This window comes from Dasypus novemcinctus, chromosome 6 (assembly GCF_030445035.2).
Source record: "Dasypus novemcinctus isolate mDasNov1 chromosome 6, mDasNov1.1.hap2, whole genome shotgun sequence".
Taxonomy (NCBI): Eukaryota; Metazoa; Chordata; class Mammalia; order Cingulata; family Dasypodidae; genus Dasypus; species Dasypus novemcinctus.
The window spans coordinates 87,665,555-87,681,879 of NC_080678.1; the positions used below are offsets into that span (position 1 = coordinate 87,665,555).

General features: G+C 36.3%; 1 protein-coding gene across 8 annotated transcripts in view; it reads left to right on the plus strand.

The window, feature by feature from the left end:
• MAPK8 (mitogen-activated protein kinase 8) overlaps positions 1–16,325 on the plus strand; it is a 102,604-nt gene that overhangs the window by 43,383 nt on the left and 42,896 nt on the right. For all 8 annotated transcript variants that reach the window (XM_058299123.2, XM_058299120.1, XM_058299126.1 and 5 more), the window contains exon 3: positions 14,063–14,233. In XM_058299123.2, the coding sequence (XP_058155106.1) occupies positions 14,112–14,233 (122 nt within the window). In that variant the 5' untranslated portion in view covers positions 14,063–14,111. The remainder of the gene's footprint in view (positions 1–14,062; positions 14,234–16,325) is intronic.

The window sequence follows — 16,325 nt, forward strand, 5'->3', positions numbered from 1 at the left end:
CATCTGAGTTTTTCTCCCAATTCCAAATCCTCTGGAGAAAATCTGACTAGCTTATTAAGTCAGTTGCCGACGCATGGTCTAATCATCATAAACATAACTATTTCTGAGGCCATTCACTTTCTGATAGTTATGGAGATAGTGTGTTTCAAGTTGGGCAGATTTTCCAGAAAGAACCAACTTCAGAAAATCACTCTGGCTGCAGAATAAAGAATAGAGGACAGGGCATTAAAGACAGAGGGCTTCTTAAGGAGAATGGAGTAATCTAGGCACTGGACAATGTTGGTCTGTGATAAGGTGAGTAAGAAGAGAAAAGTTTTGTGATGATTAAAGTCGACTCTAGAATTTCATGGTAGGTTGGATGTGGGAGAGATGAAGAGTCAAGGATAGTCCATGTTTCTTGCTTAAACACCTGTGTAATGGATGGTGACCATAAACGCTGAGCTGGAGAAATTTAAGAGAAGCACATTTGGTGGGGATCGAGGAAGATGATGAAAAATTCCCTTTTGAATGTGCAGAGTTTTAAGAAGCTTTGAGAAAACTAAGTGGAGATGCCCAGTAGGCCGCTGAATATATGCATCTGGAGCCAAGGGAGAAGCTCACCAATTGGTAGATGTGTGAAAGCCTTTGGTTTTAGATGATGATCGAAGCCAAGGTGGCAGATGAAATTGCCCGGGAACAGTATGGTAAGAGGAGGGGCCAAGACAGTCTTGAGAATTATATTTGAAGGTATGGTGGGAGAATCAGAGCCTGTAAGGGAGACTCAGAAGAATGAAAGCATGTGGGAAAGTGTGTGCAGTGTTTTAGGAACCCAGGGAAAGAGTGTTTCAGACAGGAAAGCGTGGTCAGCAGCATCAGGTGCTGCTGAGCAGCACAGGAAAGACTAATGTGCTTTTGGGTTCACAGCAAGGAGGTTGTTGATGACCTTGGTGGATGAGTTGAATGGAAGTACGAAAACAAGGCAGATGGCACTGGGTTGAGGGCTGCATGGGAGGCTAGAGATTGTTGTGACAGTAAAGTTGGGTCTTTTAAGGGTGTGCATTTTTAAAAGTGCTATGAGAAAGAGTGATAATCAGTTGAGCAAGGCCAGGAATGTAATTCAGAATATTGTTAAATTATAATAGTGAGGAATGAAGCAAAAATAAGTATGTGAAAATTGTTTGATTTAGTGAAAGGAGGTTTAAGTATTTCTTGACTTGTCTTTTCTCTAGGGGAGGGTTGGTATCATCTACAAGTAAGGTGGGGTTGAAGGATTAATAAATAGGGAAAATTTCACATAGTTGCTGTAGAAATTGGAGAAGGTAACTGAAGTAGGAAAATTTAGGATTTTCTTCCTGGGTTAGATTGGAGACCTTGAATTTAAAAGCAGCACCAACATGCACCTTTGTGTTTGTATTGTTCAGCAGCCTAAGCATAGATAGGCTCAGAAGGAAGAGATGGCTCGATTGTCACATTGTGGTGTTTCAGATAGGTGTATCAGGAGGAGATGGTGAGGATCTAACTAATGGATCCTGAAATAGTAGCTGAGAAAGGAAAGAAAAAAGCAAGAGACAGCAAAAAGTAAGAGTTCTCAAATCCTGGCGGTCCTTATGGGCAAAGAATAAGTGAGAGTAACTGTGTGAGAGGTGGGAGGATGGGAACGTGAGCTTGAAGAGGAAGGTGACACTGAAGAAGAGTGAACCAGTTGGAGATTTCCAGCCTGAACCACATGGACAAGGGTATTGCTGATAAAAGAAATAGAGAGTAGAAGGAAAGTGAGTTTGGGAGAGAAGAAAAGTTTGATTTTGATGAGTTTTGAGTTTGAATACCTATGGAACATTCTTACTGAGATGACCAAGAGGCCATTGAAAATATAGGAAAGAGGTCAGGATTGGAAACACAAATTGATAGATCATAATTTAAATCCATAAATTGGCCACGGAAGGAAATTATGCAATCTTAGTTATTGTGTACATTTCAATACTGGGAAGTGGAAGGAAGAGTCGGAGAAAAGGTGCTTCTGAGATTGGAGCAGTTAGCCCAGAGGCTGACTGAGCAGGCCCCTGAATTTGGAACTGTGGGATTGTCAGTGGCTCTCCAGAGGGTTCAGAAACTAGTGGAGCCCAAAAGGTGGCAAGGGTTTGAGGAGTAACTGTGACTTTTTCAGCATGTTTATTGCCAATGAATGATGTGGGTTTTTTTGTAATTTTTCCAATATATTAACATTTAAAAAACAAACTTTGATTAACTTCTTTATAAAAATACATTGGCCAAGGCATACACTGATCATTTAATTTCTCCATACCTCAAGGCTATTACAATTATTGATTATTACACAGGGCTATAATACTGCCAGGGCTTTTGAATGGTGGTCTTGAACTTAGTGACTTCAGAATGCTGTGGTTTTAGAGGGCTGCTGCTGCTTTTCCAATTGTCGGATTAAATTGCTTGGCATTATTATTCAAGGATCTTTTTCCATCAGCACACTTCACTATATTATGGTTTAACATTGTTGGGGATACCTTTAGGAACAAATAAATACTCAAGTTTATTTAGCACTGTTGACATTTGTGAATCAAAAAATCCAAATAAAAACAAACAAAAAACCTAAGCCATTTCATCCTCCTACCTGGAATGTTGGCTATTTGTGTAATGTTTATTTAAGAGATTTCATGAGCTTTTTCCATATGTAAATTATGGGACAACTAAAAAAGTCATAGGTCTTTCTGGGGAGTTATAGAGAGGATAGGATTAGAGGATATATACACTTAATATCTGTTATAGGTTCATCCAGAAAAAAAAAATCTGAATTTCTAGTCTGTGGCTTTTGTTGTTACTTTGTTGGTCGGAAAAAAAAAAAAAAAAAAAAAGTATTATGGCCAAGCTATAAACCTTATCCTTTGAAGGACAACTTGAAAATGAGATTGAGATTAAAATGGAAGGAGTTTCTGAGTGATTGATTATAGGTTTGTAGCTGGACAATTAAATCTTGTACTAATCTAGCAAATCTTCAACTTAGATTTATCATATCTGGTTATTGGAATCAAATAGAAATGTTTTTCTCCCTGTCTTGCTGAGCTTTCAGATTTTCAAACATCGTTTAATTTACTCTCATTATGTTATTTTTTTCCCCCCTGGGAACAGGCATATTTAATTACAAGAGGCTGTTTGTTATGGACTCATTTTCTCCTAACACTTACCTAGTACGTTTTTAAAAATTCTTATTACAATTACATTGCTGGCAAGATAAACGAGTGGTATTTATATGTGGACTTAACTAATATGAATAAAATCATTCCCCGTAAGATGCATCTGGGACACTTCTCGTTTGTTCTTCCTAATTTGTGGTTTTGGAAAGTATCTCTGGAGGTGGTTGGATGTCATCAACATTGTCTTCTCTTGTGAGCCTGGGAATCTTCCTAATAAAAGATTTGGGGGAAAAAGTTAATATTAGAAAATATCAGCATTTTTGAGTCTTTCTCAAGGAAAAAACAATTTTTTTGGTAGGTGAAGATATTACATGGTATAAAGTTGCTTTTAAAGCTAGGTATTCTTTCTCACATAAGAACATCAGAATTTTATAGGCATCTACAAATAATGAGTTTTTCTTAATTTAAAAATATCTTTGAACATATTGGGAAGCGATACAGATATACAGATTAGTGTTACCTATTTTTATTGAATTGAATATTATTGAAAAAAATTGGCATTGCTTTTTAGTCACTAATAATAATCTGGATATGGTTGAGCAGCCTAGAGCCAGCATTCTAATATTTTGAGATTTTTGCTATTTTGAGTACAAAATAATTTTAGAATCTTGGATCCCAACTAAACACAGTGTTACGGGAATATCATACCAATATTGGGCTCTGTTAAAGTTTCTTGTTTTATTTATTTTTAATTTTTAATTTTTTAAAAGATACTTAGATTATATAAATGACACGTAAAAAATATAAGGGATTCCCATATGTCCTGGTCCCCATACCTCCCATATTTTCCCGCATTGACAGCATACTTCATTAGTGAGGTGTATTCATTGTGATTGATGAACACATTTTAGAGCATTATTGCCGCTAAGCGTGGAATAAAGTTTACATTGTAATTTACACTCTCTTCCAAACAATTTTGTAGATTATGACAAGATTTATAATGGCCTGTTTTTGTCATTGAAATGTTATTCAGGACAATTTCCAAGTCCCAAAAATGTCCCTGTATTACTCCTATTTTTCCTTCTTACTGCCCTCAGAACTTCCAGTGGCCACTGCCTCCACATCAGTATGATTTCTTCCATTGCTAGAATCACAAATCTGTAGTAGAATACCAGTAAATCTACTTTAGTCCATAGTTCATTGCCCAGTCCTGAGGATTCTGGGATGGTGATGTCCACTCCACCTCTAATTGGGAGGGGACTGTGATCCCATAGGGCTGATGAATGGGATTCTCTTACTTGCAGTTGTAGACTCTCTCAGTTCCTTGGTATGGTAGTTGTCCATCATCACCTCCATGTTAGGTGTCTTGGGTGAGATGAATGAACTGGAGAGTAGGTGTTCCAACTCCAATGAGAGTCAGGGCCCAGCTGGCACATGGACAGCCCAAAGATTTAAGTCTCTTGGACATACACATACCAACTGTAGTATTAATTATAGGTTCAAATAGAAGGACAGAAGAGCCATATGTAGGGAGACCACAACTGAGTCCATCTCTGTCACTCTAGGGAGTATAAATTCCAAAGTAGGCCCCACTGTCAAGGCCCCAGATTCTTGAGCTGTCCTCCCTGACTGTAATGTCTGTATGTCTGCAGAGCCCTCAGGAGCCCCACTGTTTGGGGTAGTATCTACTTTGGCATTCAAAGAGAACCTGCTGCTGAGACATACGTGTAACCTCTGGAATGACCTCCTCATTCACTTTGAAGTCTCTTAGCCATATAAACTCATTTGTCTTTACTTTTTCTCCCATTTGGTCAAGTTCTTTTTCCATTTGCATTGCTAGTTGGTCATCGGTAGTAATCCCTCAGTACTAGGGAGGCTTATCCTTGGAAGTCATGTGCCACACTAGAGGGAAGGTAATGTATTTATATGCTGTGTTCGACTTAGAGAGAGGTGACATTTGAGCAACAAGGAGACTCCCAGGAGACAACTCTTAGACACCCTACTGCACTAGGCTAAGTTTCCATTTCAACTTAATGTTTTATAATCACAGTCATCAATATCAAGGGCCTATCAATGAACCATCCTCCTTCACTAGTCACTGCTCCTATACTCACAGATTCTTGGTGATCTGTTAGAGAATGTGGCAGAGCTCCCCAGTATGGGAATTTGATGTTCCTTAGTTCTGTGTGAATCTCCACCCACCATGAGAATGCCTCATGAACATTTGAACACATTCATATGCCTTATATGAACTTCCTCCCATGTATCCACCATCACTGGCACCCTGCACCAATGATCCTCTCCTGCCACAGCTGTAACCCTTCTATGATCCAAAATATCTTCAGAAAGAAGCCAATACAACAGGCAAATATGATTAATAAGAAAATGAATAATGAGTTTTAAAAATAAATAAAATAGAAAAAAAATTTTAAATAAATATTTGGAATAATAAAAATAATGAAAACAATTTAAAAATTTTTTTGACATTTTCCCTTTCATCACTGTAAGATCTGTTGTCCTATATGTACAGTGACATTGTCTTCTGTTTATTCCCTCAATGTCTTACTTTTTTTTTTCATTTTGCCCTCAAAGAAGTTTTGAGTTATAGAAAAGTGACATACAGAATACAAGGGACTCCCATATACCCAACATCCTCCTCCTTTTCCCCCTTCCCCTATTAATAACATTGTATATGTGGATAGTACATTTGTTTTAAGTGGTGTACAAATATTGACACATAGCTACCAACCATGGTAAATGGTTTACATTATGGTTTACATTTTGGACCATACACTTTCGTAAACTTTGATGCAGTTCATTAGGGCCTGTATCCATCATAGTGAGATCATATAGATCATATAGAACTTCCATCTTCCCCAGAATGCCCCCTGTTCCATCTGTTCTGTTCCTTTCTTCCCCTCCCCTCAGGATGTTGTTGCTTTTAAAAAGAAGCCAGAAACATGTCCTTACTTTACCTCTGAGGACACTTTTATAAAGTACTAAGATGTTTAATAAATAACTTGAATGTCAGAATGAAGCCTTGAAAACAAGTTCTGAATATCACTGATCTAATGTGGCTGCCAGATTTAACTAAAGGCAACCTCTTCCAAATTAGGAATTGTGAAGGGATACCTGTCGTAGCATCATTTGTAGCTGGATTATAATAGATCTTCTTATGTAAGTGCATGAATAGTTTTTACAGAACCTAATGCCAGATGCACAAACCAGGCCTTTTTGCCCTCCTTTTGGGAGTGGGGGTGTGTTTCTTCCCTACTCCCCTTTGTAGGTGGCAGTCAGATTCTCCTAGGAGGGAGGACCTACTAGATAGGATTAGCATACCCAGTAGAAAGATGCCCTAGTGGCACTGGCACCAAAGTTATTGCTTGGCTGAAACAGTTTTTTTCTTCACTGATGGGAAAATAAAGAAACATGGTAACCATATCGATCCTTCAAGGATTCATCTATTTTCTTCAGAGTTTCTGTGTGAGTAGGACCCTAACCTCTTTGTAAGCAAACGTACTTAAAAGGAAGGGGAAGAAGGAAGAGCCTCAAATTTAGAAGACATTATTTGGGAAAAGCCCTCATTAAGACTGTTCCTTTAATAAAGTAGGAGTCAGATGAATTAATTTTTATGATTCTGATCTCTTCCTGGAAGCCTGATTTTATGATATATGGTATATCCTTATGGTATAATTGCATACACAGGTTTAACTTTTGACTATCCAACTCTACATATCTCATAGAAAAACAAAGAGAAATGGTAGTTTAGTACAAACAGTTCCACCCATCTCACCAAGCACATGCCCTTGGAGATGTGAATGTCCTGTTCTTTCAGTCTCAGTCTCTGCATGTCTCCATAGGATGAGCATCTTATATTTGGTGAAGTTCTAGTTTAAATAGAAAGATGGTCCCTAATGCCATTGTGCTAAATGTTAATTGTACTTTATGATTTAAGGTATTGTCAGGGGTGATTTGGGTTATGCAATTTTTTCTGCTTGTTTAGAAGAATGGAATTCGGACACTGGGGTTAGAGTCTGAAGTCAATAGTCAGAATTACTCTTAAAAGTTCCTTAAATCACAAGAGACAGTATAAAGTCTTTTTTTGTGTGTGTGTACACACACACACACACAGACAAACACATCCTCCTGGACATTAATTCTTAGGTACATTAACTTGGAGAATCACTGAGCTAGACTAAAGAATGAAAGGCAAGTATTAAGCTGTACGTTTACCTCATTCTGCTTTAAAATGGAGGATAGGTAGAGAATTCCAAAATGTAACTTCTCGCCTTATGCCATCATTTTGTTTTAATATCTAGCTTCTAAAATCTTAATACTTGTGATTTATTGTATAAGTATAGGATATGGGATATCTAGATTAAAATAGAAGATATAAAGGCAGATTAATATCTTTATGAAATATATATTTTTGAATCCCTGAGTAGAGGAATGAGTCCTTATAGTCTTTACCATTTCCTCCTCACGCTCTTGTGGCTCCAGCTCCATCATGGAGAGGACAAATCGTTCACTAAGTGCTTCATCCAGAAAGCTCACCACATCCTTATTGACATTAGCTGGGAAACTTTCCTGCCCAGCCTCTTGATGGTTCTTCTGACAGCCAGGCCACACCACTGTCTCTATCCTTATGGCCATATATGTTCTCTGGACCCCTTTCCCTTCTACCTTTTTGGAAAGATCATGTCATTCAGTATTCTCACCCCACTTCCCTTCTTTATAGATCCTTTCTATTAGTGGGTACTGTTGAGGTTGACTGTTTATTATGCTCTGTTATGTTTTATTATGTTATCCTCTATGTTACATATCATATGTAATCAAATCATCCTCCCTTGATGGTTTATTATTCTCCATCAATTTCCCCCTTGGCATGTCCTTTGCTAAACTTGTCTAAAGAAGTAGTTAACTCACTCTCCCTATTTCTGAAATAATTTCCCATTCACTCCTCAGTTCATTCCAGTCTAGCTTCTGACCCCATCATTCTACTCAAATGGCTTATTTGACATTTTTGTAGTGCTTAATACTATTGACTGCTCTGTTCTTTCAAGCACTCCTTGCCTTTGACTTCTGTAAAGTGTTTTCCTTGTTTTCTATCTATGTCTCTGGCTCTGTCTTCTCTGGCTTCTTCTGCTAGTTCATCCTTCTCTGGCCATTAAATGGAAGTTTCTCAAAGCAGGAACATAAGTTTCCCGCCCCCAGTACCACCTTTTTTTTTTTTTTTTTTTTGAAAAACCGTTACCCTTCCTTTGACTGAATAATTTCATTTTCTCTCATTGCATTAGTAAGAGTGACAACTCCTAAATTTATATCTTTCACCCAGACTTCCTCTGAGATCTAATCCTACATTTAGCTATCAACTTGGTCTTTCTATTGGGATATCTCAGAAATATCTCAGCCTCAACACGTTTAAGACTCAGAACTTCTTCCTCTTCCTATATATCTTCTCCACTACCAAGTGTTATTTCCCTTGGACTCGATGTAGTATAGTGGTGAAGGACTTAAATCCTGACTCCATTCCTTACTGACTTTGTAATCATAGACAATTAACATTTCTATTTCATCTTCTATAAGATGGAAAAACAGTAGTCTCTATTTTAACAAAACATTGGACAAAAATAGAATATGGGACTTATGCTTCTAGCCAAGATGCAGTCACAGGGATTGGATGGGCCCTCTAGCAGTAAAAAAACTAGAAATCCCTCATAGTGCTGTGGTGTGATTGAAGGAGTTAATATTTACGAAGCACTTGAAATTGGACTTGGCATAAAGTGTACTCTATGTGAGTGTGCTTTTGTATAAAACAGTACTTAAATGGTAAGTTTTAACACTAAGTGCTTATCTTATGAAAGCAGTTCTCAAATCAGTAATTTAAGCTTTCATTTTGAGAAACTAGAAAAGAGCAGTCCCAAAATAAACAAAAGGAAAGAAATAAAGAGCAGAAATTGATAAAATAAAAAGTGTAAAACAATACAGAAAATCATGGAAACTAATGTCTGGTTCTTTGAAAAGATCAATAATATTGATAAAATTCTAACCAGACTTATCAGGAAAAAAGAGATGAGAAAACTACAGATGCTATAGACCTTAAATTGGACAATTGAGATGAGCAAATGTCTTGAAAGCCATGAGTTACCAAAGCTCATATAAGTAGAAATGTATAACCTGAACAGCCCCATTTTTGTTAAAGAATTTAAATTTATAATTGCAGCCTTTCCTCAAAAAAACTCTTAGCTTAGAAGACTTCACTGAATTGGTCTTTCAAGCATGTAAGGTTGAGATAATATCAGTATTACAGAATACCTTTAAGAAAATAAGACAGTACTCCCCAATTCATTTTATGAAGTCAACAGTACTATAATATGAAAGAAAACTGCAGGCCAATATCCCCTATAAAAGTACAGCACAAACCATTAAGGAAAGTTTAGCTTACTGAATTAGGTATATGATAAGAACAATACTTATGACCAAGTGAGAATCACCCTAGAAATGCAAGGTTAGCTTAACATGTGAAAATCAATGTAATTTACCATAGAACCAACTAATAAAGAAAAATTATATGATTATCTTAACAGATGCAGAAAAATCATTTCACAGAATTAAATATCCATTAATGATAAGATTAGGGTCCACAGGATGGAGGAATAGATAATAGATTAGAGTGGATTTACTGATATTCTACCATGAACTATTGTGATTAGTAATGGAAGAAATTGTAGCATTGATGTGGAGAAAGTGGCCATGGTAGCTGCTGAGGGTAGGGAGTGGGAGGAAGAGATATGATGTGGGGACATTTTTAGGACTTGGAGTTGTCCTGGGTGGTACTGCAGGGACAGATGCTGGACAATTGTATGTCCTGCCATGGCCCACAGGGTGGACAGGAAGAGAGTGTAAACTACAATGTAAACCATTATCCATGTGGTGCAGCAGTGCTCCAAAATGTATTCACCAAATGCAATGAGTGTGCCACAATGATGAAAGAGGTTGTTGATGTGGGAGGAATGCGGTGAGGGGGGTGGGGTTATATTGGGACCTCTTATATTTTTTAATGTAACATTAAAAAAAAATAGAGAAAAAAAATTACTTATTAAAAAGAATTCTCAGTAGACTAGGAATTGAAGGTAACTTTCACATCCTGATAAAGTGCATCTAGTAAAATCCTGTAATTTACATCATACCTAATGGTGAAAGAGTGACTACTTTCCCCTTAAAATCAGGAACAAGTGAAAGATGTCTTCTGCTGGTACCTTTTTTTTTTTTAAGATTTATTTTTTATATTTTTCTCCTCTTCTCAGCCAACCCCCCCCCCCCCAGTTGTCTGTTCTCTGCGTCCATTCACTGTGTGTTCTTCTGTGTCCACTTATATTCTTGTCAGCGGCACCGGGATCTGTGTCTCTTCTTGTTGCGTCATCTTGTTGTGTCAGCTCTCTATGTGTGCGGCGCCACTCCTGGCAGGCTGCACTTTTTTCGCACCCAGCAGCTCTCCTTACGGGTGCACTCCTTGCGCATGGGGCTCCCCTACGTGGGGGACACCTCTGCATAGCACGGCACTCCTTGGGCGCATCGACACTGCACATGGCTGCTGGCACCACTTTTAGTCCACATTCTTTAAGAGATGATAACTAGTGCAATAGAGCAAGAAAAGAAATTCAAAGATACTCACATTTGAAAGGAAGAAGTAAAACTGCTTGGGCATGCAGAAAATATCAAAGAATACAAAAAAGCTACTAGAACTATAAAGTGAGATTAGCAAGGTAACAGGATTTAGGATCATTAAACAAAATTTTTTTGTAGTTCTCTAATACCATCAGTGAGCAATTGGAAATGAAAAGAAACTAAACTATTATTAACAATGGCATTAAAAACCTTAAATTTACAGACAAGTGTGCAAGACCTGTATGTTGGAAACTATAGACATTGCTGAGAGACTCGAATAATTGGGGATGAATACCATATTCATCTCTATAAAAAGTAAACCTTTCTCCCCAAATTGATATATATTGTTCAGTGCATTTCCAGTTAATATCCCTACAGGTATATTTTAGAGGTTGACAAGGTCATTCTAAATTTTACATAAAAATGCATAGAACTTAAAATAGTCAAAAGAATTTGAAAAAGTTGAAGACTTACATTACTGGATTTTGAGGCTAACTATATAATTCAAGAGAGTATGGTATTGTGGTATTGGTCTAAGGATAAAATAAACATGGAGATTAATGGAATAGAAATTGACCCAGAAATAGACCCACACAATGTATGTTTATTTAATTTTCGCAAAAATGCCAAGTTTCAATGGAGAAAAGGGTTGTCTTTTCAATAAATGATTCTTGAACAATTGGGCATCCATATACAAAAGCTTTGAACCTTTACCTTACACCATTCACAACAATTAACTTGCAGAGAATTATAGATTAAAATTAATTTAAAAGCTAAACCATAAAACTTCTAGGAGAAAACATCAGTAAAAATCTTTGTAACATTGCAGTAGGTAGTGATTTCTTAGATCAGTTAAGTAAAGCCAAACCATAAAAGAAAAAAATAATAATAAGCAGATCAGTTGGACTTCATCTGAATTAAAAATGTTTGGTCTTCCAAATACTCTAACATAATTTCTGTCAAAATCCTGGCAGTATTTTTTGTAGATATCACAAGCTTGTTATAAAATTTATCTAGAAAGGCAAAGTAACTGGAAACAATTGAAAAAAAAAAGTTGTTGGAATCACACCACCTGGTTTTAGGACTTAATACATAGCTATTATACAGTAGTCAAGAGTTTGTCATACTGGCCAAGGGATAATAATCAATAATAACAAAGGAACACAGCAGGGATGAACCTCAAAAGCCTTAGGTCATGAGAAGGAAGCCAGACAAAAGACTACACACTTGTATGATTGCATTTGTCTGAAAATCTAGAAATGCCACACAGCTAATGGAATTGAAAGCAGTTCAGTGATTGATAGGGGCCAGCGGTGGAGGATGGGGATTCAATGTACAGGGAACATTTGAGAGGATAGCAGTGACTTTGGTGGTGATTACAGGATTACATAACATTTATCAGCACTAACCATATTTTCCAATTAGAACTGGTACACTTTTGAGGACCTTTGTATGTGCTTGCTTCTGCCAGAAAAACTCTCTCCTCTCTCTCGTAGTTAGTGTTCAGATCTTGCTCAAACACTGCTTTGGCAGGGAATTCCCTTCCTGACCCCATACTAGCTAATAGGCTTCTGTGACACCCTGTTCCTTCCTTCATAGTTCTCTCTAGGCCCTGGGCTGACCCACTTCCAGGTTCAGTGGCTGGAGGGCTGAATGAAGGGCCTGCACCCCACTTTCCTCTTCTCTTCCCACTTCTCTCCTCCTTACTTCCCTACTCTCATAGGGCAGAGGGAATTCAGGTGAAGGCAGGAGATAGTTGTGGATGACCAGTACCCTCGATCATCCTATGAGTAGAGCATTTAAACCATTACTAAAACTTGTCATTAAACCTGTATTTATGAAGTCTGTCATTTCAGAACATTCTGCTGCTTTGTCCACTTTAGATTATTACTTTACAGGTTTGGGAAATGTTCCCCTGGTCCTTTCTTTAATTTATCCAAATCATTTCTCTAACTCCTCTCTTACCTGCATTTTATTTACCTTTTAATTTGAAGTTTAACTCTATTTGGACTTTCTGTTTAGTTTTTGTTTATTTTTTTTGGTCCTCGTTCATTTTTCTCTATCTCATCTGTATTATTGTAAGAGCCTCTCAGGTTTTTCTTTACAGGCCTTCTGCTCCCTCCTCTTGTGTAATCTCCACAGAACACAGGGAGCGTCCTGCCTTTCCACCTCCGAGTGGCTTCCCTCCTCCTGCTCATTAGAATTCACCTCTTTAGAGGTTCAGGAGCCTCTAGATCTGGTCCTAGGTCACAGTACAGTGGCTTTGCATTTTAAGTCTTATCAAGAATTGTTTTTATGTTAGCATTATCTCAAACTACAAACACCAGTAAGTACTTCTTTAGACCTAACTGACTTTGTGGTTTATTGGGGAGGTGAAAGTAGGTTAGCACTGTCTTGCATGCATTTTGGAATAGGTTCCTTTTGCCTACTAAAGCTGGTCAACAGACTTGTAAATGACCAGTATTTAAATGGAGAGAAAAAGACTGCCTTGACTTTTAATCTATCAGATGGTAAAGAGCTGTTAGAACTTAGCTCTTACTTTAGATACCCCAAACAGCCAGAACAATATTGCTTTGTGTTTCATATCCTGATATACTAAATGTTTCTTTCTTACTGATCCTTTATTTTCTACCCTGCTCCTCATCGTTTCAACTACTGCGTCCTCCACATACACATTATATTAGGACTTTTCTGTTGGGGTAAAGGGGTAAAAAAGGCCTCTGTTAACAGTGAAAGCAGGCTGACACTCTTTATTTGCAGGTATGGGCTGCATGTGCTAACCAGCTTACTAGCCTGATAATTATTGTTCCTTCCAGCTAAGATTTTAAATGAGACTGTTGTTTTTGAACGAAAGTCTGTCAATTGCTCATAAAAATTAAGGTTTCAGTACTCTATAATAAACATGTGAAAAAGTTTAAAAATTTTAAAAAGTTTTAAATTTTAAGCTGTGGAAGTATCTTTAAAAACATGTTTATCATTATTTGCTTTCTTTTGTTACAATCTTCTGAGAAATTAAGATAATTGTATTATTACTGGTGATTGTTAGATTGGAGAAACTGTTTATCCTAGTAAACTTTTTTTAACCATCAATTTCATCTTTAAGTAGGCAGGTGCTAACTAGGCTCTGACATTTTTTTGTTTTTATTTTTTAATAAAGCAGCTCTTAACATGATTTAGCAATCTATACTATTATGTTAAAAGAGAGTGAGGATTTGAATTTTAAGATTAAATAAGTTCATTTTGTTAACATCACATTTTCCATTTTGCAGAGTTTTGGTGAACTTTTGGATGAAGCCATTAAATTAATTGCTTGCCATCATGAGCAGAAGCAAGCGTGACAGCAATTTTTATAGTGTAGAGATTGGAGATTCTACATTCACAGTCTTAAAACGGTATCAGAATTTAAAACCTATAGGCTCAGGAGCTCAAGGAATAGTATGGTAAGTTTTTACTTCTAAAAATTAGGCAAAGAATCTTTAATTACTACCCTTTTCTCTTTTTGTAATATAGATACTTTGGTAAATATTTAACTTGTCTCAAAAAATAAATTAAAACTATAAAAATTAATTAACACTATAATATAGTAAGTTGTTTTGTTTAGGGATTATTCATAAAAGATAATTTTATAAATCAGCACTGTCATCTGTCAGTATAAACAGTGATTAGATACTTGCCGTAAGCCATGTAGAGAAGACAAATATCTATATCAAGGAAGAATGTGGCATGCTTATTAATTCCTTATAATTCCATAGCTAATTGTTTAATAAGAAGCCTCACTTAATCATCACTTTCACACTCATAATGAAACTCTGGAATTTCAGAAATTTTATTTTACCCTGGGGAATAGAGTCAGCTAATATCATCTTGCTGTATGTTTCAAAACTCATATGTATCTTTAAAATTGATTTACAAGCTAATTTCTACAAAAGGCCCAAGCTTTATAAATCAGCATAATTCCTTATAAACTGAAATGCAAAACGCTCTTTGGGACATTTCCGCTAATGATTTTAGGTCCTAAGCTAGCCGAATAGTAGTGCTTTGGGAAATTCTAGACCTCACTCAAGTACAATTATATCTTTATTACCTCTTCTTGAACCAGATTTGTTCAGAATCTATTAAAAAATCATAAGTGTTTACAGCCTAGCAACTCTCTGAGGTTCTAGCAAAACTCTTGCACATGTGCACAGAGAGACTTATAAAGCTTTTCTTTGCAGCACTAGCAAAAATTAGAAACAGCATTGAGTCTAGTGACAGGAGAATGAAAAGCTGTGGTAACTTTATACAGTGAAATACTGTACAGCATTTAAAATGAACCACAGGTTGTGTATCAACATGGATACTCTCATGTTCAAAAGCAAGGCATACATACATTATTGTACCATGTTTGGTACATTACATATATACACTATGGTACCATTTTTATACAAACTTAGAATACAGAAAATAATGCCATATGCTTATGGATGCATATACATCTAGAAAGGTATAAAGTATGCTAAACACCAAATTCAGGATAGTGCTAATCTGGGAAGGAGGGAAGGAGGGGAATCTTATTTATTTGTTTTAATATTCAGAACTATGGTAAAATAGTAAGATCTAACAAATTTGTGTAATAGGAATATTGGCATTTATTCTCTTTAGTCTTGAAGTAATTCATAGTATCAAAAATTACGGAACCTGGGATCATTACACAAATCATTATTGGCTGATTATTTTCAGGGAATAAACAAAGATTAAACTTAAAATGATGTGGTAGAATCAGTATTACAGAGATTCTGAAAGCCAACTCTTGGTTCACATTCTAACTCTGCTTTGCTGGCTTTATGAATCGTGGTAAATTAAAACTTTTTGAGCCTGTTTTCCCACTTAATTTATAGGGTTTTTGTGAGGATTAGATTAATAATGTTTGTAAAATATTTGATATTTTAATAAAACTTAATAAAAAAGGGATTTTTTGGGGCCCCCACCATAGATAGTATAATTCTAATTCATTGGGTTTGGGCTGGTACCCCTGAATCCCCAGATGTTTCTCTTTGTGCATATAGGAATCAACACATAGAAACCTGTTTTTTTTTTTTTTGATACAAAATAGAGAAATCCACTTGGACACTTTTGAACTTTCAGAGTTTGAAATATCACTTTGATTTTTGGATCTTACAGATAAAATGTGCTTTTTCTGAAGAGTCGGAAATTCTAATCATTTTGTATGACTCCTAATGTTTTTGCTTATGTGTGTGTGTTTTAATTTGGGCAAGGTTTATCTGCAGATATGGCATTTTCTAAATAAAGGTTATATTATTAATATATGTTTATCTTGATGTGCACATGTATGTGTGTGCACACACAATAGTTATATGGTCTATATAGATTGTATAGATGTGTCCACTTTTACAGTACCAATTTCTTAAAATATTTTCTTAAAATTTCTGCACTATATTTGATACGGTGAGGTAGCTACAAAGCAAAGTCAAGTTTTCAGTTAGTTGAGAGAATAATTTTAATCAGCATTGCTGACTTTCTAAATATTACATA